Genomic DNA, 25,938 nt, shown 5'->3' with positions numbered 1-25,938 from the left:
ACAGCCTATTAAATTACACAGAAAAAGCATGTTCAAAGGCCTTTTTCCACAGCCATGCTAAAGGCAATTTTCAAGACAATTTCTGTTATCTGACTCCCAGGTGTGTTTTGAAGCATGACGGAGCTCAGGAAGCTTTCTCTTCGCCCACCCCGCAGCTGCAGGAAGGGGGTTCTCCACGGTGTCACTTCCTCGTCAGCTTAGGCCCAGCTACCCCTGGTGCTGCTGCTGGGAGCGGTGGTCCTGACCCATTAGTGCTTGTGCAAACGTCTTTTTGGCTGTGTGGCAGCGTTGGCTCAGATGGAAACCAGTTCACTTTCTGTGGGATTCATCTGCAGCGGGACCGATTCCCTCACCTCCCTGCACGCCCCTGGGGGTGCTGATACCCACACCCGCCACCACCTCTCCCCCCCCCCTCGCAGCCCAGCGCCACGGGGCTGCCTCACGCCCCGTCCCCTCAGGCGGGGAGGCTGCGACCCGCCCGCTCCCTCGCGAGAGGCGCCGCCGCCGCCGCCGCCGCCACAGCCCCGCCCCGCCCCGCCCCGCCCTGCGCGCCGCAGCCCCGCCCCGCCGCTGGGCTGCGGGCGGCCTGGCGGGGGGAGAGCGGGCGCGGAGCGGAGCGGCGCGGAGCCGGGCAGCCATGATGGTGGGGGTCCGGGCGGCCCGCGGCCGGGGCGGGGCGGGCGGGCAGGGAGAGGGAGGGGGAGGGGGAGGGCGCGGCCGGTCGCTAACCTGTGCGCTTTGTCTCCCCCCTCCTCTCCTTTCACGCCCGCCCGCCGCGTCCCCCCGGCCGGCCGCCAGCAGGAAGGCTCGGACGACGGCCCGGATTTCCTCTCGGAGGAGGACCGAGGGGTGAGTGGAGCCCGGCGGCGCTCGGGGGGGACAGGGCCGGGCAGGGCAGGGCCGGGGCAGGGCGCTCGGCCCCCCGCTGCGGGGGGCTGCGGGCTGCGGGCGACCCCCCCCTTGCACGGCTCCGGCCGGCGGCGGGGCGCTGGGTGCCCCCCGGAGCCGTGGGGCCGCCTCCGGCGGGGGGCCGGGGCCTAGGAGGCGGCCCCGGGTGTGCTCGGTAGGCCCCGGAGGTGCCCCGGAGGTAACAATGGGACGGGTGCGCCGCGGGCATGCGCTGCCCGGGGAGCGCCGCGGGGAGAAGTTGGGGGGACGGGGCCGGGGCTGGGGGCTGGGGGCTGCCCGGCCCTGCCCGGCCTGCACGGCGCTTCAGCGGCTGCATCCATCCGTCTGTCCGGCTGCGCCTTCCCGTCTCACCGAGCAGCAGGTCAGGCAGGGAGCGGAGCTCATCCAGAGCCAAGGCAGCGAGCTGTCGGTGTGGCGTGAGGGGCTCGGCACAGCCGGGCACGGAGGGCACGGCCTGGCCTTGCGGCTGCTGGGAGATGCCATAGCCACAGCTGTGTCCTGCTACAGATACGGGATCTGCAAAACACGGTGTTGCCATGCTCGGTGTCCAGTGTAACGTGAAGTACAAAGAGATTTTTGGCTGTGTGCATGTGGTAGGATTTTGTGCATTTTCCGTTCCAGTTCCTCGAACCAGGGCTGAAGAACACCAGCGGAGTTGTATTTTGCATGTCCTGTCCCTATTACATAGGAACAGACACTAAAACACACGGTTCAGTGGTTTTTACCTGACCACGTAGGAGGAATACAAGAATGCAGGTCTGATCCTGTGTGAAGCTTTGCTGTTTGCTTTTTAATTTTCTCTCTAAGGCCACAAGTCGTCAGAGTTCACAGTGTAATTTTAAAGCCTTCAGAAATCTCTTAACAGTCTTGTTTGTGCTGCTGGACAACTTGCATCATCTCAGTTGGCCAAATGCACTCCTCTATCTTTCTTTTTTTCTTCCCCTTGCTTCCACTTGCATCCAGCACTGAGGAAATAAACACTATCCTTCTCCTTTTCCTAATTTTGCTTTTAGGTTTCGTATTTTCCGTTGTTTTTTGCCACCCTACTGCTGCGTAAATCCCTGGGGTTAAAATACAGTCCATCACCTGCACGATTTTGATTGTGACACAGAAAGCCTAATCAGAAGCAACACTGGCAGCCTGTTCATGAATGGGTTCTCTGTGCTATTATCTTCAAAACCTTAACTTCTTTTTTCTTGGTAGCAGTAGTATAAACAAACAGCTTTACTCAGATTGTTTCCCTTGTTCTGATTTGTCACCTTCTTTCACTTGTGATTAAAAAGTGGATAGGTGAAGCCTTTATTTGAAAGTGCATATGGCAATTTCTGGTTAGAGTAATTCACGTTTAGTTTTGAAAATCAGTACTCTTTTCTTTGGAGTTTGGAGATCGTTATGACAACCGCAGTCGTAGCTCTTAGAATCGTGTTGGTCAGCTGCAGTTGTGTTAAGTCTCATGTGGGGATGATGGGATGAAAAGAGGGCTGGAAATAATGCTGATGCCACATAAAATGGGAATTCTCCAACAATTGCTTTATACCATATGGAATCTTTTCCGGAGGATTGTAAAGCAGAGGACTGAGAATCATCTTGGAGGAAGTAGCAGTGGGTGGTCTGTAGAAGGAACCTATTATGAGTAGTCTGCATAAAATGAACTTGCAGGAATTGCTTTTCTGAATCTCACTTACGAAGATACTATTGAGTCCCCTTAGAGTAACTCAGTTCCTGTTTTTGTGTGTGTGTGATCTCTAATGTAAGCAATGAGTGCTTTAAAAGGTGGTATAGTATTGCCCTGCTAGTACTGTCTTGTATATTTTGTGTCTATATATACTTCAGCTGACTTGGCTAATGGTCCCGTGTGCTCATTTAGGGGAAGTGCGCTATCCCTTAGAACAGGTCTGCTAGAAACTTGATGCTGTGCTGAGGCTTGGTATTCTTTTGTTGCGAAAGTGTTGTTTGTTTTCCTTGCTCTGAGTATTTAAATGCCTGTAAAGAACCTGTTGAAAAAACGGGTCCTTCTTCTCTAACTCTTTTGAAAGAGTTTAGAGTATAGCAGTTACTGCTGTTAAAGGATGACATTGCCTAGGAATGTAAGGTTTGCTTGTTCCCCTTGTCTCTTCCAGCTTCCTTTCATTATCATTTGAAGTACGTTTGTGCCCTTGAACAAGGGTCGAGGTGCTAAATCCTCTCCATTTGCATTGTGTTTTCTTTTAGTACTGTAACATCAATTAGTCCTGTTTTGGCTTCTGGCATTTTTTTTTAAGACCCTTTGAATAAAAAAGGGCCTCTGCTAGTATAGCTTAGGAAACTATAAAGCAGCTAAATTAACTTAGCTTTTGTTTTGCAAGTTATTCAGCATAAGTGTAGAGCATGTATGTAAGCATAAAGTTACTGTGCAATTTTATGCCTATTAGATTAGGGTGGGTGGTGGAGCCAAGAGGCAGAGGGATTTATCCCATCTCTGTTTTTTCCGGAGTTTAAAGTAGTTTCATTTCAGTTTTTGTCCAAATCAGACTTTGGAAAGTTTTGTAGTGTGTTATGTTTTCATTTTCTGTTCTTTGTGACTAGAAAACCATGCACTGCTGCCAGTTTCCTTTTGAAGCAGTGAAGAGATCGCTTAAGTTTGTTGTGTGATGATGCTGTTTGTGAATTTAATTCCCAGTAATACAATGTGAGCCATTGTGTCATATGAATAAATTTATGGTCCTTCAACTTTCTGGTTGTCTTTGACACCTTTCATTGAATGCTTCATTACCATTGCAGATGAAGATGTTCCCCGTTGGCAGTCAAGCTATGTAGCATAATTTAACATACGATTAAACTCTTCAGGATTGTTACAAGTGTAACTTGGTATAAATCAAACAAGTAGTCCTTTACAGTTGTGTGTCTTGAGTGAAGTTGTCGGGGTTCCTGTTGCTCTTCCTTTTCTCAGTACAGATAAGCATTTTGCTTCTGAGGTTGTAAAGGGTGTGTATGGCCCCGGAGGGTGTGATGCACTAGGTGCTGGGTAAGTACCAGTGACAAATCTGAACAGTGGTTTTTCTGAATCTTAAGGTTTCTAATTGTACGGCTTTTTTAAAAAAAGGAAAACAAAGTATGTTAGTAAAATCGTTAAGATCTGTGAAAGACTACCAAAAAAAAAAAAAGTCTGGATAATTCAGATTATTTGCCGAGAGCTTTCTGCTGTGCTCGTTGATGTGTTCTGGGGGACTGGAGAAGAACGAGCAGTACCTCAAACAATGTAACCACTAAAAACTTTTTTCCAGGCTGGAAAAATGTGGTGTCATGACATAAGGCTGACACTGGTATGTCAGATTATATTTTTCTTTCCTAAATTAGATGTTAAGCACGTTGGAAACTCAGTAGGAGCTGGGACATTCTGCTTTGGCAAAGTGATCTGCAGCGGATCGTTGCATGTTATTATCACGTCTTTGTGTGAGGCAGTGACCCACTTGGAGGAAACAAAACACCCCCAAAATACTACTATTCGTGTAGTAGCTGTTGAACGTTATTGCAGCCTAGCATAATGCTCCAGGCCGTATGATTTGGTTTAGCTTAATACAGTAATTGTAAGCTCGAGCAGCCTGGTCTCTGCCGCATAAGCAGCGGAGTTGCTGGTGTCTTAAGTGTAACAAGAAAAGTAAACAGTGGGTGCTGACCACTAAAATTTAAGATCAGGGTTAAGATAACTAGCGGAAAACAAGATGTGGCAGTTGATGCTTCTCTCCTAGTGCCGTTTCAGTGCTTTTCAGTGTTCCTTTCAGAATCTGCTCATGCGTAGCCTTTGTGCTGTATGTTGCTGATACTCAGTGTGTTTTTGGACTTGAGTGCAGACTTCAGAAATGCATTCCTGAAAAATCTTGCAGGAAAAAGTCAGATCTCTGTATGGCAAAGCACTTTTATACAGTACAATGTGTTATTTCTAGAAATAAATGCAACATCAAAGACAACAAAATGCTTCAGTAAAAAGTGACTCTCACAAGCATGACAAATGAAACAACTTCTGACAGTGTGACTGTAGAAGATTAGTTAGCCTCAGTACTTGTAAAAGTATTCTGAATGTAGTTTGATCGTGATTATGAGATGGTCATGGAACAAATTGTTCTAGAACAGCAAGGGTGAGGGGAAGTGAACTTCTCCTTGAGGTCTAGGTGAGGTTAGTTTCACTGGGTAGTGGTGAAGCCTTTGGTCCAGCTACTGCCAAACACAGACACATAATTGCAGTGCTCAGATAATCTGATTGTTCTGTATTTGATCATTGTCTCATTTTCTTTTTGATTTGATTTGCATTAGACTGATAGTTAAGACTTCACATGCGATATGGAAGAAAAAATGTATGTTGCTAGCACTGTTGCCATTTCTCATGCTGTTTTTGAAGGGATTGGCATCGTGTTTTTTCAGAAAAAATGTTTCAAAGGAAACTTATCTCTGTAGTTCAGAGAATTATTATTATTTTTTTTTTAGCATTTTCAGCCTATTATAGGAAATCTTAAGAATAGTGTAAGACAACGCAAGTAATCTAGGTCCCTAACAGATCTTGCTTTGAAATACAGGACCACTTTTCTTCTCAAAAACACCTTGACATCTATCTGTCACTTTTAAATTACCTTACATGCTGCAGGTTGTTGGTTGAGTGTAGGTATGTGGAAGAATGGGGATGGAGTAGAGAAGAGAAACCTATAGAACTGGCTGCTATCTGTAAATGTACTTTGTTTGACTATCTCAATTGCTAACAAGTCAACAATACACAGAAATGAGGCTGGTGCACATATAGGGAATGCAATAAGGGATATCATTTGTATGATCATGTGTGCCATAAGGAGTACTAATAGATCCCCTCCCACCCCCCAAAATATTATTTTATTTTATTTTGTAATTTATCTTTAGTCATTTAAGAATGTTCATTGTTGCAGGAAAGATCAGGGTTTTTCTCAAGGGAAGTATAATGCGATTAACTTTTTTTTTTTTTAATTTGAGCTAAATAGATTTTTTTCTTTGTTTAGCTTAGAGCAATAAATGTAGATCTCCAGACTGATGCTGCTCTGCAAGTGGATATCTCAGATGCACTCAGTGAGAGGGATAAAGTGAAATTCACTGTCCACACAAAGGTAAAAGACTGCGTTTGTGCACTGACTGTTTTCTTAATTATAGAAAAGAAAGTTTGCTTAGGTTGTATTTTTGAAGCAAGTGTAATATATATATTTCAAAGGAAATGAGAAAATAGCACTGTCTCATGTTTAAGAGACTGTGGAGCTGCAGTGCTCAACAAAATGCATGTATTCAATGACAAAAAATCGAGCTTTAAAAAGAGCCTAGGAAAGTGTTCTTTTTTTTGTGCCAATGTGATATCATGTGACTCCTAGGCTTATTAATTAGTCTGTTTGCAGGTAGAATTTTTAATACACCTCAATAATCTTTAGTGTGGTTTTTACTAGGCTAGCCATCGTTTCAGTCTAAAAATACATTTCATAACAAATTATATTCAAGAATCACTTTTAGTTACTGTTTATATCTGGCTTCTTTTTGTAAATTTAATGGTTTATTGATTGCAGAATCACAGAATGGTTGAGGTGAAAGAATTGCTGGAGATCGTTTAGTCCCATGTCCTCCCTCCATTTCTACCATAAAACCGGGGTGAATGTGAGCAGGTTGTTCAGGGTTTTTGCCCAGTTGGGTTTTGAATATCTGCAAGGGTGGAGACTGCACAGCCCCCCTAGGCAACCCATACCAATTTATCGATGCACTAATTGAGATGAGGGTAATTATTGCTTTATAAACTTTTTTTTTGACCAAATCCATATCTGGATGCTTGGATTTTTTTTTTTTTTTTAACAGGGTTATACTTTGATATTCCTCCAAGGCTCTTTTCATATACTAATGAAAAACACTGACTTTTGTTTTTGTTTTTCTAAATTGTAGTTCTTCCTTTTCCCTTTCCAGAGTTCCTTACCAAATTTCAAACAAAATGAATTTTCTGTTGTCCGGCAACATGAAGAGTTTATTTGGCTTCATGATTCCTTTGTCGAGAATGAAGACTATGCTGGCTATATCGTAAGTATTACAGTTCTTTGATGTCTGTGGAAAACAGGGCGTGTAAAAAGCACTCCTGGCTTTTAAGTCCAGTGGAAATGGCAGCTGTTCATTCCTTCTAAAGGGAGATCTAATGCTTTACTGTCATTTTACACAGTTATACAAAGTTAATGTTTGAGGAAAGTCACTGTAGTTGTTATACTTCTTGCCTTTTCGTGCTAAGGAGTGAGTGCTTTAATCAGTATCCAGCATATTTTTAGTCCGCAGTGTTGAAGTGTGGTGGATAGGTGAACTGTATAACTTGGTGGTATTTTTTTGTTCTTTTTTTCTCTCTCAAATTAAGCCAATGTTTAACTTAGTTACAGGTTTCATGCAGCCTTCGTTTTAGCTGGAATGGCATGGAATGGCAGAGGGTAGTAACTGAGCTCTAGTAATTAGGCTTTTTCAGTTTGGAAGATCAGAATCATAAATCAGTTGGGGGGGGGGGAAGAAAGCAAATACTATCTGTAACTACAGAAAACCTTAATGCATAACTTAGCATTTTGTGGTTTATTTCAGGCATTCAGGGAAGAGGTGTCCCAAAAATAGTCACCTTATGACTATTAAAAATGGGTGCTACTGTTCATACTTTAATTACAAATAGGAATACTTGTCATTTTGGTATGAAAGCTTTGTGTTTGGGTGAGGGGATCTGCTGATTCAGTAGGTAAATGTGTTAAATTTCTAATTGACTCCATTTGATGGATACGTTATGATGAATATTACCTGTGATGTGTCATACCATTCTTGAGCTAGTCTTTTTTAGTAAGAAGAGCTATTTGGAGTGACTAGACCTTTGGAGTGGTAGTAACTAGCTTCAGACACTTGACTGAGTAGATTCTGGCTTTTATTTTTTTTTTTGTAATGCATTAATGTAATGGGCAAATATCAGTGAACTTAAATTTTATTTGTTCTGTTTGTCTTTGTTCATAGCATTTCAGGATTAGTTTGACAACAGTCTTTTCTCTTTCAGTGTTAATATACTACATTACAATATTAGCCTAGAGACTTGTTTATTGTGTGCTTTGGTATTTCAGCAGATATATCTGTAATGTCAGCAGCGCTGCAAGAAAGAACTGGTGCCTTCAAACAACATAGAATGTGGGTTTTTTGGTTTAGTATTTTGGGGCATTGTAAATGGATGGTTTGAAAGGAATTGTAGAATTCTTTCTTTAAACGAGAAACAATCTATACCAAATAAGTGAAACCACCATTTTATAATCAATTCTGGTTTAAATTTGTAATTCCTTGTATTGGTAAAGCTAGGTAAGGTTTGATTTCTGTTGTAATTAACCTACTGAAGACATTTAGTTAGTTCTTTAGTAATCTTCAAAAACATCTGGCCAAAATTGTCATAGTAATGCTGGATGTCTAACTCATTCAGGACAGAATTTACCCATAAATACCATAATGAATGACAACGTATGAAAAAGCTGCAGGCAAATTTCAGTTTTTTTACTGAATGGATGCTGTTTGACTGAGAAGTTGAGCAATTAAAAATTTTTGATTCAATTCCAGATTCCGCCAGCACCACCCAGGCCTGACTTCGATGCCTCAAGGGAGAAATTGCAGAAACTTGGAGAAGGGGAAGGATCAATGACTAAAGAAGAATTCACCAAGATGAAACAAGAACTGGAGGCGTATGTAGACTTGATTACTACTTTTTTTTTTTTTTTAAATCAAATTTTAATGCTGTTTTGTTATCCTGTATTTCTGATTTCACTGCAAAAGTTCTCTGAGATAAAGGCTTGAGAATCAAGTTGCTACATAACCAGCATTATCTTAGTGATCATGATCAGAGCCATTAGGAAAATTGTAGAAATAATTGCTTAGAAATTATAAAAAAAAATTCATGGACAATCTTACGAAAAGGAGGAAAATCAGTTTGTTCTTGAGAATTTTTTATAAGGGAAAAAAACCTAGTTAGGTCCTTTTCCTTACAGAACACTTGCCAAGGGAGGAGGTAGCCTCAGTCTATATATTTTTTTTTTCCTTGATGTTCCCAGTTTTATAAGCACAATGAAAATTTAAGGTTTATAAATCTAGTGAATGAACTAGGGATTTTTGCATGTGGTTGGTATTGTAAGCATAGATGCCATCCTTCTGTTCTGCAAGAATATGGAGATTACTAGAAAATATTTTTTTTTTCCTGAGACTTCTGGGTTTTTGCCCAGGGAGAACATATCTCCTGAAAATAGTATCTTTCCATACTACAGATTTAGTATGTGTTGAAACATTCGCAACAAGTCTTTTCCATACCAAGTTACACAGCGAAGTTTCTCCTGGCTCCATCCACTTTCCTTGTCATGTGCTCACTTCTTTGATCTTTTTCCTGTCATTGGTTTCATTTTTTAAGTGTATATTTACACTGCTTCTAGACGGCTTCTGTCAAGAGCTCTGAATTGGCAAGAAAAGTACATAGAACTCTTAGTAATGCTGCTTTCTCTCCAAATTCTGGCTGCTGTGAGCAAATATCTTAAAGCTCTGTATTAGTGTTACATGCAACATAATTTATTGCGGAGTAGATATACACTTCATATGCAGAGAACTGGAAATTAGCAAAACACTATAGATTTTAAAGAATCTGTGGTTTTCCAGCGGCCCTGATCATGATTCTCTTGTGGTCTGGTTAGGGGTTGGATAACACAGAAAACTTTGGGTTTCTTCTACTGCCACCTCCATCCTCTGCATCCTCCTTTTTTGTCTTCACTGAATGACTACTACTCTCACTGAGATCAAACATCTCCCAACACTGGCCCTGCTGGTTTGCTGGTATGTAAATCTTAACCTCTTGGACATAGCGGAAGCAGAAGTGTTGATTATCATTTCAACTTTGACCTCAGAATGGGGAAAAAAGCCTCTTCCTCGTTTCTAGAGAGGTTACAGCTTATTCTTTGAATTTGCAGAGCAAAACGTTCTAGCAAACTTGTATTGATAAGAATGCCTTCCTCTTAATTAAATCACAAATGAATAATTGCGTTAAAGTTGAGTCAGTTCACTTGGGCAACTGTGCAATTTTCATGGTAAAATGTGATTATTTTTTTTGGTTGTACCTACCAAACACAATTTCACTTTTAGAGCCACTATGAAGCATAACATCTGTGTAAGCTTCAGCCAAAAAAGGCTCAGTGCTTTAACGTGGAGTAAGAGGCAGCTATTTAAAGAGCTAACAAAATGATATGAGCATTTAAGTAAGGAAGGAGGGTGCAAACAGGCAAGGGGATGGAGATGGGGAGGAAAGAAATTGCACGTCAGTTAGTGTTGTTTGTGTCTCAATTTCCTGACTTTTGTGGATGCAGGGAAAGGACACCTGAATGAGGTTACACTTACAGCAAACCAGTCAGTGTTAGCTAGTCTTAAAAATTTGATTGTATTTGTTAAGTCTTCTTTAAAAGTATCTGTAATATGTTAAGGCTTCAAATCTCCCCCCGCCCCCCAGTATTAACGTTGTGCTATTTGTTCATGTATACATAAAATATCAATGATAACCTCAACTATGTGAGCTTAAAATTTTGTATGCTTACTGAGGATCTCTTTAAGCCTCTCAGTAGGCTTTTCTCAGACTTTATTGCTTCAAGTGAAATTCTTATGTCTGTCTTGTTTCTTGTTTTCAGTGAATATTTGGCAATATTCAAGAAGACAGTTGCAATGCATGAAGTATTTTTGTGTCGTGTGGCAGCACATCCTATTTTGAGGAAGGATTTAAATTTCCATGTCTTCTTGGAATACAATCAGGATGTGAGTATTGAAAACTGAATTGCTGGAAGAGAAATTAAGATGGACTTCTGTGGTAGCACGGAAAATTGATTAAGAGGGCTTTACCTCCTGGAGCAAATTGCATCAGTTACTTCATACCAGACATATTTGTATTTTAAAAGTTAGAAATTAATTTAGGTCTGGCGAGTTCATTCTGCTGCCACCTGGGGAACCAAATGCTCCGTGTACTCTAGCCTCAGCATCAAAAGTATTAATGGAAATCAAATATGTTTTGGATTAAAAAGATTAGCTTTTGATAGAGATTTCATTTGGTGTTGTCCCCTCCTTGGCTGGAACTTGGAGTGTGGAGTGAGGGTGGGGGAGTTGAAGCAACAAAGATAGAACACAGATTTTTCAGGATTTGGAACCGTGGTTTAAATTTTGTTGCTCACAAAACCAGGGTGAATTTGTCATGAAATTTTATGATAAAGTTTTTTGTTTTTTTTTAATGTAGGTGACATTTCAATTGTTTTTTGTTTTTTTTTTCTCCTAGATGCTTAGCTACTGTGGCTATTGAAATACTAAGTGCTCATGTTCTACAAATGCAGTAAAGGCAGAAAAATTGCAGAAATAAGCATTGAATCTTGAAGTAGAAAGCACTGATTCAATTGAGTGCATGCTTATTTTCACAATATATTACAGAGGATCCTTGTTGCTTGATGTAGATATGCCAGCTCTAATTTCCTAAAGCAGGCAGACTCAAATGGACAGGAAGTGTGTGAGCACACTGAAACCAATGTTATCCTTAGTCTAGTAAGGGATCTAAGGCTTCTGCACTTTCTGAAAGTTAAAGATCTGTGATTCTACACTTAAAAGAGCAAAGCCTAGTAATTATTAAGTTAACTCATAAGCTATACTACGCATGATAAATACTGTATTATTGATAACTCAAAGGTAAACGTCATGTGTTTAATATTATCCATATCTGTTCGATTAATGCTGATTTTTTTTTTTTCTGGAAGAGTATTTTATGTATAAGGACAGTCTAGTAAATGAGAGTAGTATGATCTGGGTTGCATGGTCCTCTGTCCCCATTGATGTAGGGTTTGACTAAGCAGAGAGCAGGAAAACTGGTTTAGGAGTAGCAGGTTTTGGTATGTCAATCTATATTTACAAGAAGAAAAAGGTTCTGTTGCCTCCAGGAAATGAACTAACATGATATATGAATTTGTTTTTCAGTTGAGTGTTCGTGGGAAAAATAAGAAAGAGAAACTTGAAGACTTCTTTAAAAATATGGTTAAATCAGCAGATGGTGTCATTGTTTCAGGAGTAAAGGTGATTGAAGCTTAACCTATCAAGATTTAAAAAAAAAAAAAAAAAAGTATTAATGTTGTTCTTTTTTTCAATTGAGCTGGAATTTTACATAGCTACAATAAAGACTTTTTAGCCATGTCTTTCAAAAATTAGAGGCAGAGCATGGGAAGGGACCTGTGCCTCTGAATGCAAGATCTCTGAGAACTATCTAATTGCTTTTGTGAAAGGGGACTTCCAATATACTTTCCTTTCCCCTATTTTACAGAATTAAGTGTTGGGTTTTTTTCCACCTATAGGTAATTGATTATCTTTTTGTTTTGGTCTGTCTTTTTTTTATGGCAAGCAGGTGTGATGATAGCTACTCAGAATTGTCCCTGCCTTGTAACATTCTTCTACCTTTTCAAAACTATGCACAGCAGAGGTGATACTATGATTTCCCTCAGAGAAGACTCAAGAAGATAGCTGAAATGATGAAAATTCAATTTTATTTCAACTTTTCCTAAAGTTGAAAGAATGGTTTTATAACAAACAAATTCTGCAGAAGCTGATGATGATCTTTCTTTCTAGTGATTACTTTCCATTTGCAAGCAAGTTAGCGGAGCTAAAATTCCTAGTTGTAAAATCTTGAATTTCAGCTGTGCTGGACAGTGGGTATAAGAAAAAAACATAGGTTAAATGTGACTCAGAGAAAAATACAGAATTCAAAATAACCAGCAGCTACTATTCAAAAAGTTCAAAATTGTTCAAAGCCTGTGTTGTAGCCTGTTATGTGTTTTTGAGCATCTGTTCTGTTTTTGTTTTAATTTAAGTAAATGTAAACCAAATACCTTAAATGGCAATGCAATGACTATTTACACTTACATATATTTACCAACTTGAAAGACATCCGTCATCAAGATCAGTGTTCCTGAGCTATAAGTTCGTATGGCTGCAACCATACCATTTGCACAACTGGGTATCTTTCTGCCTTTTTCTAGGTTGGTGTCTTATATTAAGCACTTGACATTTATCCTATTTTTCTATCAACAAAGTGATAGTAGAGAACTTATTTTCTTCGTTTCAGGTTTAGTTACTTAGACCTTTAAAATGCTTGCTACAAATTCATAATAAAACTTTAGAACAGGATAAAATAAGTGGAAAATAAGAGGAAATTGATTTACATAAGTGGTGATTTAGACAATAAAAATAGATTTCATTTCCTGTCACAGCAATATGTGCAAATCTTCTCTGTATAAATTACACTACACAGAGTGAGTGAAATCTGAGGATTTTGAGCTTGTCCTTGTTTTTCTGCAGGATGTGGATGATTTCTTTGAACATGAAAGAACATTCCTTGTAGAATACCACAACCGAGTCAAAGATGCCTCTGCCAAATCTGATAAAATGACAAGATCCCACAAAAGTGAGTTCTTCTTCCAGAAGGAAAAGACTACTAGCTAAAGTGCACAGAAATGAGGAGCAGTAGTTTTTAGTTTTCTTTTTACATGCAAAAAGTGATCAATTTTCTCCAAGTGTAGTTTTCAGGTAGTGAAACGAAGTTTAATCTCATTTTCAAGGTTTAGCCTTTGCTGTAATAGACTGGATGGAATACGAACAGTGTGCTGCAACATTGAAGATATCCTCAGTCTTCATGCTGTCCCTTTGAAGAGAAACAAAACTTTATGTAGGCATATGTATTTTTTGAAGTCTGATTCTTCTTAGTTGTTAATGTTATATTCCCCACTTTATATTTTATTTGTGATTTTAATCCTAATGAAGTTAGTCTTTATTAGATGAGCTAGCATTCATCAGGGTGCAAATTCTTACATACTATGCGTTGCATTGACTTGCTGAGCAGCATACTCATGTTTGGGCTGTTAGTTTTAGACCAGGAGGTCCAGTTTCCATTTTTTTTCAGCCTTCTAGAATGGAGACTGGAATGTGTATTCAGTAGTGTGGTTTGCAGGACACCTCCTGTTGCTGAGGTGAGATTCTTCACTTCGCTATTGATTCCTCTTCCTGAGATGAATGCAAGCTAATGGTCATTTCTTGAAGCTCTAGGTAGTGCTCTCAATTGCAGAGAAAATTGAAACCTTTGGTTTAGGAATAATATATATACATACACTTAAATCCTATAAGTTTACTGGCAATTTTTATTAAACTGAGAAGTGAGACAAATGGTACCTTTTGAAAATCTGGCTAGAAGATTAGAGCTATAACCTCAGAAGCTCATTTTGAAAATGGGCAATCGGTAGGTTATGAATAACTTGCTTGTGATCTGCAGAGAGCTGCAGTGCTTATGGAGTTACTGACTTCCTATTTCCAGCAGAAAATGTATTTTATGTTTAAATATGAGAAGTAGATGTGGAGGTTAATGACTACCTAATACCATTCTTCACTGTAACCAACTGCACTAATTCCCTTGGGATGTATGGAGTAATGAATTATTGGACTGATGATGACACACTCAATCTGTTAAAACAAGGTTGTCTTACTTAATAATGAGAATTCCTTCTGATGGCACTTTGATACAATATAACTGGTTGTAACTTCCAGTTGAAGCTTGAAGTTGTCATTCATAATATATGTTCTATATGGAATTTCATTTCTGTTTTTGTATCAAAGCATGTTCCTTTTAGAAAAACGCCCACTCTGGAAGAAATAAAGGAACTAACTTTCCAGAAAGGAGAGGTATTCAATGGTAAAAACAAGTGCTTCCTTTTTTTTCTCTAGATGTTGCAGATGACTATAATAGAATTGGTTCTTCATTATATGCATTAGGAACACAGGATTCCACAGATATATGCAAGTAAGATTTTGTTAATAACTTATGGGGGGGGCTTTCCAAGTAGCAGTCTTCATGGTGATCTGCTGAAGTTGGTAGCACACTTGCTATGAGAACAGAATTTATTGTGGTTGTATCCCATTAAGAGATTTTTCCTTAGCATTCAAGGTAATGTCTGTCTTCTCTCAACATGAAATTACTTGATTGTAATTCAGTTTGCTGTTATGCTGAACCCCTTGTTTTGCTTCCTCTGATGCAGATGCGCAACGCTGTTCAGCCTCCTTGCATCTCAAGTAGGGCATGGGGTGTTTACTGTTTGGAGAAAAGCACATTCAGATTTGAGTGAAGGACACTTGATAATAGCATAAGACTGGTAACCAGTGTGGTGGTATTTGGAGTTTAACTTAAAGCATAAAGAATCCTTGAGGAGCAGTTCGGTGATTCTTTAGAAAAATCCGTTATGCTTTGCCTCTTACCTTTTAAGAAGTTGTACAATTCCCAAACGTATGAAGTACTACAATTTAAAAACCTTATTTTCTCTGGTTTCTGTAAATTACAATTATAAGCAGCACCTTTACAGCTTTTATTGCCATACACAAACTATATTTTGAGTTACAGAAAATTGATTAGACTGTTAATTTTGTTATAATACCAACTGTTTCCTTCCTGCAGGTTTTTCCTGAAGGTGTCGGAGTTATTTGACAAAACAAGGGTATGTATTTTGAAATCTTTGCATATATGTTCTTTGTGTGTATGTTTGAAGTGCCAGGATGCTTTGTGTCACTTAAACATGAGCATGTGGATGTTTTAGGGATGGTGCTACATGGAATATTTAAGAAACGTGTACTAGGGAGTGAAAAAATGTAAGATTTCAGTCATCTGTTTTGTAAAATGATTGATCCTTATGAGTATTCAGTCTACTAAACTTTTCTTGTCAGTCTTTCTGTCTTCTGTGTAATAAGCTACTAAAGCTGCTGTATATCTTAAATGCTTAGACTACCTTCCATACTTGAAATTGGTTATCACAGAACTTGTTAAGGGAAAAAGAAATTTAATCCTTAATCCAAAAAAATGGAGGACATGTTGCTTTTTTCTGAAGCCAAGACCTGTTTCTGTAGAGGCATGCCACATACTAGGAAACCTTTTGAGTGGAGCGTGTGCATTTCCTAAACAGTTGTATCCACGTAAATGGGTACTTTAAAGAAAATGAAATTTGTGAAATTACTTGCTTTGACCTCAAATGTTGCCTTTAGAATTTGTTTTAAAATTAAGATACTTAAAGTGCACCTACAGACTCTGTTTCTAAATTCATAGAAATTTATTTTAGATACGAGCAAGTAATCTTATTGGGAAGTAGTATTTTGAACCATTTAATGCAGTGTAGTTACACAGCTATTCTGCAAGGGTACTTTAAATGTTTTCCTTCGATCTCAAAAATTACACCACTTCTTGTGGAACTCTTTATACTACAGAAACTGTTTCCCTGCTGTTTCTCTAGTATATTATATATATGTGTATATATGTATGTATACTAGAAGTTGGAAAGAAAGTTTTGTTTAAAATAGCCGGTTGTCAGCTACTGCTCGCACAGTAGGTTATTGCTTATATTTTAATACAAAAGACTAATTCTGATTCTTGTGATGCACATTTAAGTATTCCATCACAAATGCATGATCTTAGCTTTTGAGAAAGACTTGAAAAATCTATCATGCACTATTGTGTATTTTATATTGTATTTACATCATACAAATGAATGCCTGATATCTAGATGTTTTTAAATTGATGCTTTTACTTACTGTTTTTCCAGAAAATAGAGGCCCGGGTATCTGCTGATGAAGATCTTAAACTTTCTGATCTTCTGAAATATTACTTAAGGGAATCTCAAGCTGCTAAGGTGAATTTGTTGCGTGTTCAATGAAGTAGTGTTTCTTTTTTTTTTCTTTTTTTTTTTTTTAAAAAAAAAAAAAAGGGAAACAAAATTGCCTTGAGAAATACACAGTATGTTTTGTTTTGTTTAAAGTGGGTATGTTATAAATACTACCACCTCCAACCTTCTATTTGTACCTCAACTGTAAAAATTGGATTTTAACTGCATTGCTGTTCCATATATACAGTAATTTGGGATTGTGATCCACTTATCAAAGCTAAATTGTACAGTATAATTAAAAACAGTGGAGGAGCATTTGATGAATTTTTCAAGTTGCTTGTAGACTGCAAGCAGTCCTACTCTTTTTTTTTTTTTTGTAATATTAAAAAATGGATATTCTGGATGCTCTGCAAGTGCTGATGCAAAAACATGTGGGCCAGATTTGATATTCTGTACCTACTGAGACTCATTCTTAGTGTTGCTTGATACAAGATGATTAAGTAATATGACAGACTAAGGAAATGCCTGTATTTAAATCACAGCGATAACTGTTGCACAAAAAAAAAGAATACTGCTGCCTCTTAGGCCCTGTGTGTATTTCTAATCCATAATCTAAATATAGTTTGTTTCTAATCTCAGAAGCTGTGAAATTTCCAATGATTGCCTCTTAGACTTTTTGCAGTATCATCTAAGCCATCTGGTGCTAGCTTCTGTCAGATAAGATGCAGACCAAACAACATTAAATTGCACGCCTGATCCAGTATGGATGTTTTTGTGATTTGCAAAATGAAGTGAATGAAAATTATCTAGTTATAACTGAAATGCAGGAAGAAAGACTAAAATTTATCTGATTTTTTTTTCCCTTGGTATATGCTAATAAAATCCTAGGGTAGATTCTTGTAAACTTTATACATCCTTCATTTATACATCCTCTTTTTTTTTTTTTTTATAGGATCTCCTATATAGAAGATCTAGGTCACTAGTGGATTATGAAAATGCTAACAAGGCATTGGATAAAGCAAGAGCGAAAAATAAAGATGTGTTGCAAGCTGAAACTACTCAACAGATATGCTGTCAGAAATTTGAGAAAATATCTGAATCTGCAAAACAAGGTATTTGGGTGGTGTTTGATCCTATGTTACTACTTGAAAATTAACAGATTTTAAGATGCAGTTACTGCGAAGAATTTTTTGTTCTGTGTTCCCTAAGCAAAGTATTATCTCTTAATCAGTACTTATTTTGGAAAGTTCAAATGGTATTTTCATTTGGCTCTGATAGTTACATTAGTCAATAATATCAGTGTCATAATTGCTTGGCAGAGCAAAGTTTAGGTACAGATTATTTTTTACCTATCTCTTATATGCATAGAATAGTACATGAAAGGATAATTGCTAGCCGTAATGGCAAACCTGACTTTTTTTTTTTTTTTTTTTTTTTTTCCAAGTACTGTTGAAATTGCCATTTTGGTTTTATGCATTCTTCTGTGAAGGCAGCAGTTGGTGGCAGCAATGATACTAGAAAAGGGAGTGATCGTGGAGAACAGAGTTACAGTAACTTTAGAGAAAATCAATATTATTTACATGTTGCCTCTTTCCTGGAAACTTACTTTATTTTTGTCTAAGACTGTTGTGAGTAAGTAGTCATCTGACTCATTTGGGGCAGATTTGTACAATGTTTAAACACCATGCTCTTCTGACTTTATAAGTTAAGAATTGTTTGTTCATGTAAATTTGGCTAATGATTCCTTTAGATAAGACAGTGGAGGATGTGTGAACCCATCAGCCACAAAGTTATATGCATAAAGCATACTTGTTTCTTTTGTTCTTCATGCTAGTTTTTGTCAGGCATCTTCTGTAGAGACTTTAACATATCAGCTTTCAAAGAATAGTGCACATAGAACACAAGAATGAAATGTTTAAAACCATCCACATTGCAGTCTTTTCAAAACAAGCTTGGTGTCAACAAAAAGTTAGCTAGACATGGAGAACTGCAATGATGGTTTGCTTCCTTATTATAAGGATGTAGCAGTATCTTTGAGTCTGGGATTTGCTGAGATTAAACTTGATTTTTTTTTTTTCCTGTTGCGCTCTCTCTTACTCTTTCCCTATTCCATTTTGAAGGAAAATCAGTTAACAGTTAAGGGCGCTAGCATTAATACTGTTAATGAATCCATTTTTATTTTATACAGAACTGATAGACTTTAAGACAAGAAGAGTTGCAGCATTCAGAAAAAATTTAGTGGAACTAGCAGAACTGGAATTAAAGCATGCTAAGGTAACTGTGATCCCTTTTGGCCTTTATTTCAAATGGTTTTATATAATATTTGCTTGAATAACCAAAACAGCTGCGTGAGTTTTGTGTGATGCATGTTCTGCATCCAAGAAAGGGGAGTTTGGTAAGCATTCTCCAGGAAGGTGAGCTTTCTACAACTTTCTTTAATATTTAAAGAATGTGTATAGGTGAAATAGCTCTAGGGGACTGGTGTGCTTTGAGGTGCCTTTGGAAAATTCATCTTCTGGAAGACAGTTTTGGCTGCAGTTTTATGGTTCTCTGGGTCTTTGATATTTATTGCTGCAGTTTGAATACCTGCCTCTTTTTAAAACCTCATTTCATCATTTACAGTGAGATAGGAAGTGGTTTCTCCTGTTGTCCAGATGCTGAAGGCTTGATGTATACAGACAGATATTAAGAATGAGATCACACAGAAGGCCTGTCAGAAGTTAGGGATTAAAGGCAGATCAGTTCTGTATGTGTGCTTTTTGAGTGTACTTTTTTGAATTTAAACAACGCTAGCAAAAGGGAAATGATGTAGATAGCCTTTATAGAAATAAGGGGTGTGTACTGTCCTTAAATTTCACAGAGTATTTGATTCTTTTAATCAATATGAAATTATTTTTTAATTAAATCGGACTAGCTGCTCTGATTTGCTACACAAGTATAACTGCTTTACTTTAGTCCAATAGCAGAAAACATCTTTCTTTAAAAAGTCAACTCTTTGTTCATTTTCATTTTTCATTTACCTGAAAATGTCCTAAACACCAAGATTTGAATCACCTCAGAATATAGGTGTTAAATGGAGTAGTTAAGAGATTTGTAATGTTGGTGAGTTAACTTGTTCCCATCTTTTGGGCAGCTTTACTCTCTTTTCAGTAGTATTGATGGTGTCATTCTTCATTTTGCCAAACCCATTGATTGTAATACTAACATACTGTGAAAAGCTTTTTGGGACTCGGTGGGATTTTTTTCCCCTAATCTGTGTAGGTTCAGTTTGATGGGATATTTTCCTGGCAAATTAATCAGTAAAGTTGGAGTGCTCAATTCCTTTTTCAGATGAGCAGTGCTTGCTTTAATCAGAAATTTGGCAATTTTCCCCCTCATTCTTAGAACTTCTTGTAAAAACTTTATTGACTCTTCCAGATCTGTTGTATCTGACTTCTTGCTGAATTTCTTGCTTGCCTTGGAGTAAAATGCTTGCAAAATGTCTGTTTTCTAAATTACTGTCAAAGAATCATTTGTATTAGCTCTTTGCAAATCAAAATCTTGTAGTGATGTTCTCTTGAATTTTACTAACTAATAACTGGAAAGGGTGGGGGAATGTCATTTATTTCTGTAGCTTTCAACTTACTTGATACGTGCTTCTTGAGGTCCTCAATTTACCTAGAAGGGCTTGAAACTTTTGAGCAAGTTCTTCATTTGTCACCAGTCTGTGTTTAGGACATGTACCTTCAGATAGTATGTCTCACCTTGTCTTAATAAATTTACTAACAAGATGAGGCTGTAAGAAGCTTTGAACTCTAGCCCTCTTTTTAAAATTTTCTTGTTTGTTGAACCTCTTTTACCTATTTTATCATGGAGCACTGAGATTTGCTAAACAGTCTTGAATATTTAAATATTTTCAGTTGAAGGGGAGACAAATGATGACTGTTCTTGGAATGTTAATAAACATTATGACTTGTTTGAGCAAAAGGATATTTTGTTTCTCATTAGGTTTGAAAGTTCTGTTTTTTTCAAAGCCTATGTCTTGTGTTTATTCAACACGTGCAACCACTGATGGATTAGTTTGGTTGCTATGCTTTTATTTTTATAGATTCTCAGTTGTATTACTACAGAATTTACAAGTACAATAGATCTTTTTCCTGTCTTGTATAATGGCAGATTGTCTTACGCATTTGAGGATAGCCTTATGGATAGTTTTCTAATTAGTCTGTACAGGGTATTGAAGAACTGAATTGTTTGGCTGAGACTGTCTTTCTGAGGTACCTCCATAAAATGAAGAAAGAAGATATGAAAAGACCTGGATTTTTTTTTTCTGATAGCATAGTCCCCTGATGTATGAAGAACAAAGTCAGGGGAATATGGGAATATAAAGGTTTTTCCTTGTGCTGGAGAAGATTTTTTTTTTTTTTTGTACTTGTTACAATGCAAAATAAATAGTCCTGGTTTTGAGTGGGCTAAGCTGGGATATTAATAGACACCTAATTCTTCTTGCAGTGGAGCCAAAAGAGGGCTGGTAGAAACAAAAAGAAAGCTACTTTTTCCTGCAGGCAGTAAGTTCATCAGGTCAGACCAGAAGATCCCCTTTAAGTTTCTGGACAGAGTATAGTGCTTTGCCTCATGCTGCAGCAGTCCTTGTCTTCGTGCTTTTGTGGCTTTTGAAGGCAGGTGAAGGGTTAGGCGCTCCAAACTAGGAAGCAGGCTTGGCAAGGGGATCTGGAGCACAGCACTTCCAGGCTTGGCAATGTGTGCTGTTGTTCAAGTCTGTGTGCTCTTTCCAGCAAAAAGCTAATGCTGGGGAAGAAAAGAGGGTGGAGAGGGCTGGGAGCAACAGATAGCAAAAGTGAGCAGCAGTGTATAGTTCTTTTAATGTGTTTTTTTTTTTTTTTTTTTTTCTGGAATGAGTATCTCTGGACTAGATGTCATGCAAATGCTTCTGGCTCTGAATCATTCTAGCTGTATAGCTTCTAGACCTGGAGTTGCCTGGCATAGAAAGCACAGAGGTGAAACCTGCTCACCTGAGAGGTTGTCTGCTGAGACAAAAGGTGAAACCTGCTCAACCTGAGATGTTGTCTTCTGCGAGGAATTCAGCCACACTGAACACAGCTGCATAACTTACTGTTACAAGTTTTGCTCAAAGTTGAAATAAAACACAAATCCTAAAACACAGCTGTGCTAAAAGAAGAGTGATCCAAGTGTTAAGAGAAGGCTTTGAAAGTTGGTTCCCATTTCCTGAGCTATATTGAGCTGTGTGGCTATATAAACCTGGAGGGTGATGAAGTCAGACCTCTAGCAGATCAAGGGCACTGTATGCACCAATATGAAGTATACCAGCTGTGCCCAGTTTTTACTACTACTGAAATACTTGTTATAATCTGCTACTATGCTCTTAGGCTCTCCTGGTTGCAGTTTAGTCCTTTCGGGAAAGCTAAAAATCAGACTGTTGAGGATTGCTTTAAGTTGATGCAAGTGCACAGGCTACTGTCAAGATGGATGATGACAACTCTGGTCCTCTAGCTCATCTTGGCACTAATATGTGTGCAGCTGTGTAGTAAGATGGAGCTAAAATATGCTTTTTTAAAGCTTTATTCTCTGTCTTGTTTTCACAGCGTTCCTTGTGTCAAAACACACAGTTTTAGCTGGGAGGGTCTAGGAATAAAGGGGAGTTTCCTTCTTTTCAGCAGAATGGACTCTAGATTCACTTAAAATAGCTGTCAAATTGAAACTTTAGATTGGGTTGGTCTCTGGCATATGGTAAGTGGACTACTGTTTCTTTATCTGCAGCCAGTCTTTGTGATTGTCTCTCTAGGTAGGGTCTGTTTTCTAGTTTGCTGGTTATGTTACAGCATAAATTATAGTTGTATTTTGTTTGCAGATCAGAATTTTTAGTATTGGAATAAGGAAATGTTGAATGCAAAAATAACTTCTCTTGTGTTAATTTTTTTATGATTAGTAATTGATATGTACTGTGATTTTAGGCTAGCTCTGTTTATGACTTAAGGCATCAGTAGCTTACATGAAGCCTTATGCATTCAAGCATGTTGTGCAAAAGCTGCATTTAAACCTATTCTCTATTTTAACCATTGAATTTTGAGGTGTTCTTGAGTTGGGCTTCATGTTTAAGAAGGAAGGATTGACAGTCTGAAACTTGGTGGAACTGTGGAAGTTATAGTCATACACTCACAGCATTTAGAGCCTTGGCTACGCTTCGTGTTATGACGCATGAGTTTTAACTAAGCCACCTCCCTAAGAGAAAAAAAAAAAGACATCTTTTTCCACAAATACTGGTATATACAGTCCTGCCTCTGGACTCTGGTGAGAAAAGAATTTGTTGCCATACTAACAACAGATGTCTGTTTGGAATCGACAGAAGGGAATAATCTAAACACAAAGCTAAGGGATTTGGTTAAATGCTTGCGAAGTAGTTTTTTCTTCCTGATTCTGTCACTACAGCCTACCAGTAACAGTAATTCCTAGAGCTCAGGAGTCTGAGTTGGCAATAAATGCTTTCCCAAGTTTGAAATTACAGGACTTGCTTGAGCTGTGCTGGTGCAAGTCAAGTCTGTCAAATGTTGCAGCCAGAAGGAGGAATAGCTCACAGCCTCTACTGGCCTTGATTTATTATAATTTAAATAAGCTTCTTCTGAACTTTGCAAATTTAATGAAAATGAATGATGTGTCTATTTGTAAAATGTCAGTAGACTGGCTGACTGAAACAGTGCTACAGAATGGCCTGCAAACTGCAGATATTTCCTGCTGCTACTGAACTGTAAAGGGATGGGCGAAAGATGACTAGTCAGACCTTCATTGTAGGCAGCAGGCGTGCAGTCCACAGACATTCTTCAGGCTGAAGAAATACTTCATTCCTATCATGACTTCATTACTAGCTAATAATCAATGGTTACAATAATAGAGACCTTGGATTTATGAGTTCTTCTATACACGACGACGGGCCATCAAGTCCCTGTGCATCTCCTGTATATTGAGCTTGTTCATATCCCAGAACTGCAGGCCTAGTAAGGTAGCTTGTGACTGTCCTCTGCCAGTGTAGACATAAAAGGATAAAAAACTGTTGAAGCCTTAACTGAAATAGTTGTCTTCTGAATAAGACTTAAAATGGGTCAATAGACATAAACGGGAATCTTCTGTTTTAATGTAGTTAATTATTTAATCTGGATTGTAGAAACCTTAACAGGGGATAGAGCTCTGATTTCTGACCTTTTTAGGGTGAGGGACAAGCGTCCTTTTGCATATCTACTACAGGTCACTTGGAATGCTTTCAACTGAAAAAGTAAGAGTGACAAATTGTTCAGTAGCTGTGTGGACATAAGTCAGTCTGTGGAAAGGCTGCTTTCCACAAACACGGCCTATCCTTGAATAGAGCTTGGAGCTTAAATGGCTGCTCTAGTGAGAAGATGCTGCGTGCTGAGCACTGGTTAACACTTCTTGATGCATTTGAAGAATGCTGAATTCATGAGAGCTTCTGTTTCGGGAATAATAATGCAGTGACAGAATAATAGTGATAGTATTTTTCTAAAAAAAAACAAAAACAAAAACAAAAACACAACGTTTAGATCTTTTGCAAGAAATTTGTGAAGTTTCTTTTGTAAGAAACTTGTGAAGTACGTGGAAAGGGTAGCAAATGCTTATTTTTGAGTCTCAAGTTCTATGTAACAATGTTCTTATAATCAAAATATGATCTGACATGAATGTCTCTACATACACTTAATACCTATCTGCTCTCCATTAATGATGAGTGTCATTGCTGTTTAAAAAAACATATGTTTGCCATAAGCTTAAAAAGAAAATAAAGAAATGTATTTTTTTCTTATTTTTGCAGGGTAACTTACAGCTGCTGCAGAGCTGCCTGGCAGTGTTAAATGGTGACACATAAGCTACGCTCCGTCCTCCCACTAACAAGGGCTGCCCTCCTCTGGATTTTGTTTTCATGACTTTAAATAGGCATTTACAGTTCCCTGGAGAAATCATTTGACCAAGTGCACATAAGCAAGCTCCTCCTTTCAAAAGAGTTAAAACAGACACCTGAAAGTAGCTCCAGACTATATGAAGCAACAGCATACTTGTTATTCATACATACTCATGTTTATTTAATCATTATATGCTTTCATTGTTCAGAAACCAAATGCTCTGTTTTTGTGAAGCTAGCCAATATGTTCATGTTATGAATACTATGATACAGCTGCCAATCTTATTTACCTTTGTAAGTAATTTCTGAAGTTCACCATTTGAAGTACATTGTTCAAATGGCTTAAATATTACCATTAGATATTTGAATATTGTTACTATAATGCATTGTATACACTGTCTTAGTTTTTTTTCCATGTACTGATATCAAGAAATTTAATCATTTTTTTTTCAATTGTGAACATTTCTTAGAAGTTTTGGAGAACTTTGTGTAACCTTTATAACTATGATTTAAAAGGAAAAGCAAATACATTAGTATGTTTGCCTTAACTTGTAGACTAATCCAATTATTGTAAAATAAACCATGAAATCAATGATTTTTCTAAAATTATGCAGACACTGTATCATCTATAAGCTTAATATTTTCTAGTAAATCAGATTAGACTTCTCTCTATTCATCCTGTAAAACCATTGAGTAAGTACTAGATTGGTCTGACACTTAAGTACTCACCTGGTGCAATTTTTCACTTGCATTCTCAGGTTTATCTGTTTGCCTGTTTGTCTGTGACTTTCCTATCCATTGTACTTATGTCTTTTTTTTTTTTTTTTGAGTTTGTTGGCTAACTGCATTTTCTTTGGCAGAAATGCTTTTTAAGGGAACTTGCTATTTTCTTTCCGGAAGGGGGACATAAAGTAGCAGGAGCACATTCAGCAAGTGCATAAATTATTAAGGAAAGGTAATACAGCCCCACTTTGATACAGATAAGAAGCTTCACTTCAGAAAATACAAAGTGGAGGTATAGCCAATGGAGGAATGCCTGAAAAGGATCTCAATCTGTTAACTGGACTTAGAGCTCTGAACACTTTATGTTGCTTGAATCCTTGGTCTCTCATTTGTTGTATTGCTTTCTCTCACTTGAACCATGAGTCTCTTCCACGAGCTGCTGTTCTTCTGTATAATTCCAGGATGTCATGAAATTAGGCTTTACTTGATGAGTTGTTCTTTGCAGGGGGATTGCTGCTTTATAAGAGTTTGCAGACCTTCAGTGGAGCAGCAGAGTTCTGGTGAACAGGATTTCATGTTTGGAGATGCAGATCAATGTAAGCTGATGTCTCTGTAATTACAGCCTCTCCTGTACTGCAGCACAGAGGTTTGTTAGCTTTGTGGGGCGTCTTTTTGTTT

At 38.3% G+C, this 25,938-nt stretch overlaps 1 protein-coding gene across 2 annotated transcripts; it reads left to right on the top strand.

Moving 5' to 3' along the window:
- The first annotated feature begins 596 nt into the window (after positions 1-596).
- SNX6 (sorting nexin 6) lies at positions 597-25,343 on the top strand. 2 transcript variants are annotated; one of them, XM_032188398.1, is made up of 14 exons: positions 597-643; positions 802-849; positions 5,910-6,014; positions 6,847-6,957; positions 8,494-8,615; positions 10,590-10,713; positions 11,911-12,006; positions 13,282-13,387; positions 14,698-14,773; positions 15,422-15,461; positions 16,557-16,643; positions 17,569-17,728; positions 18,805-18,890; positions 24,451-25,343. In XM_032188398.1, the coding sequence occupies exons 1-14, from the start codon at positions 638-640 to the stop codon at positions 24,502-24,504; spliced, it is 1,221 nt and encodes a 406-aa protein (XP_032044289.1). In that variant the 5' UTR covers positions 597-637; the 3' UTR covers positions 24,505-25,343. The 2 variants fall into 2 exon arrangements, with proteins under 2 accessions (XP_032044289.1, XP_032044288.1); XM_032188397.1 differs by having other exon boundaries at positions 598-643; positions 799-849.
- The last annotated feature ends 595 nt before the right edge of the window (positions 25,344-25,938 follow it).

Source organism: Aythya fuligula, chromosome 5 (assembly GCF_009819795.1).
Source record: "Aythya fuligula isolate bAytFul2 chromosome 5, bAytFul2.pri, whole genome shotgun sequence".
Classification (NCBI taxonomy): Eukaryota; Metazoa; Chordata; class Aves; order Anseriformes; family Anatidae; genus Aythya; species Aythya fuligula.
Note: the sequence above shows the minus strand (reverse complement) of the source record. Positions and strands in the feature narration are given on the sequence as shown.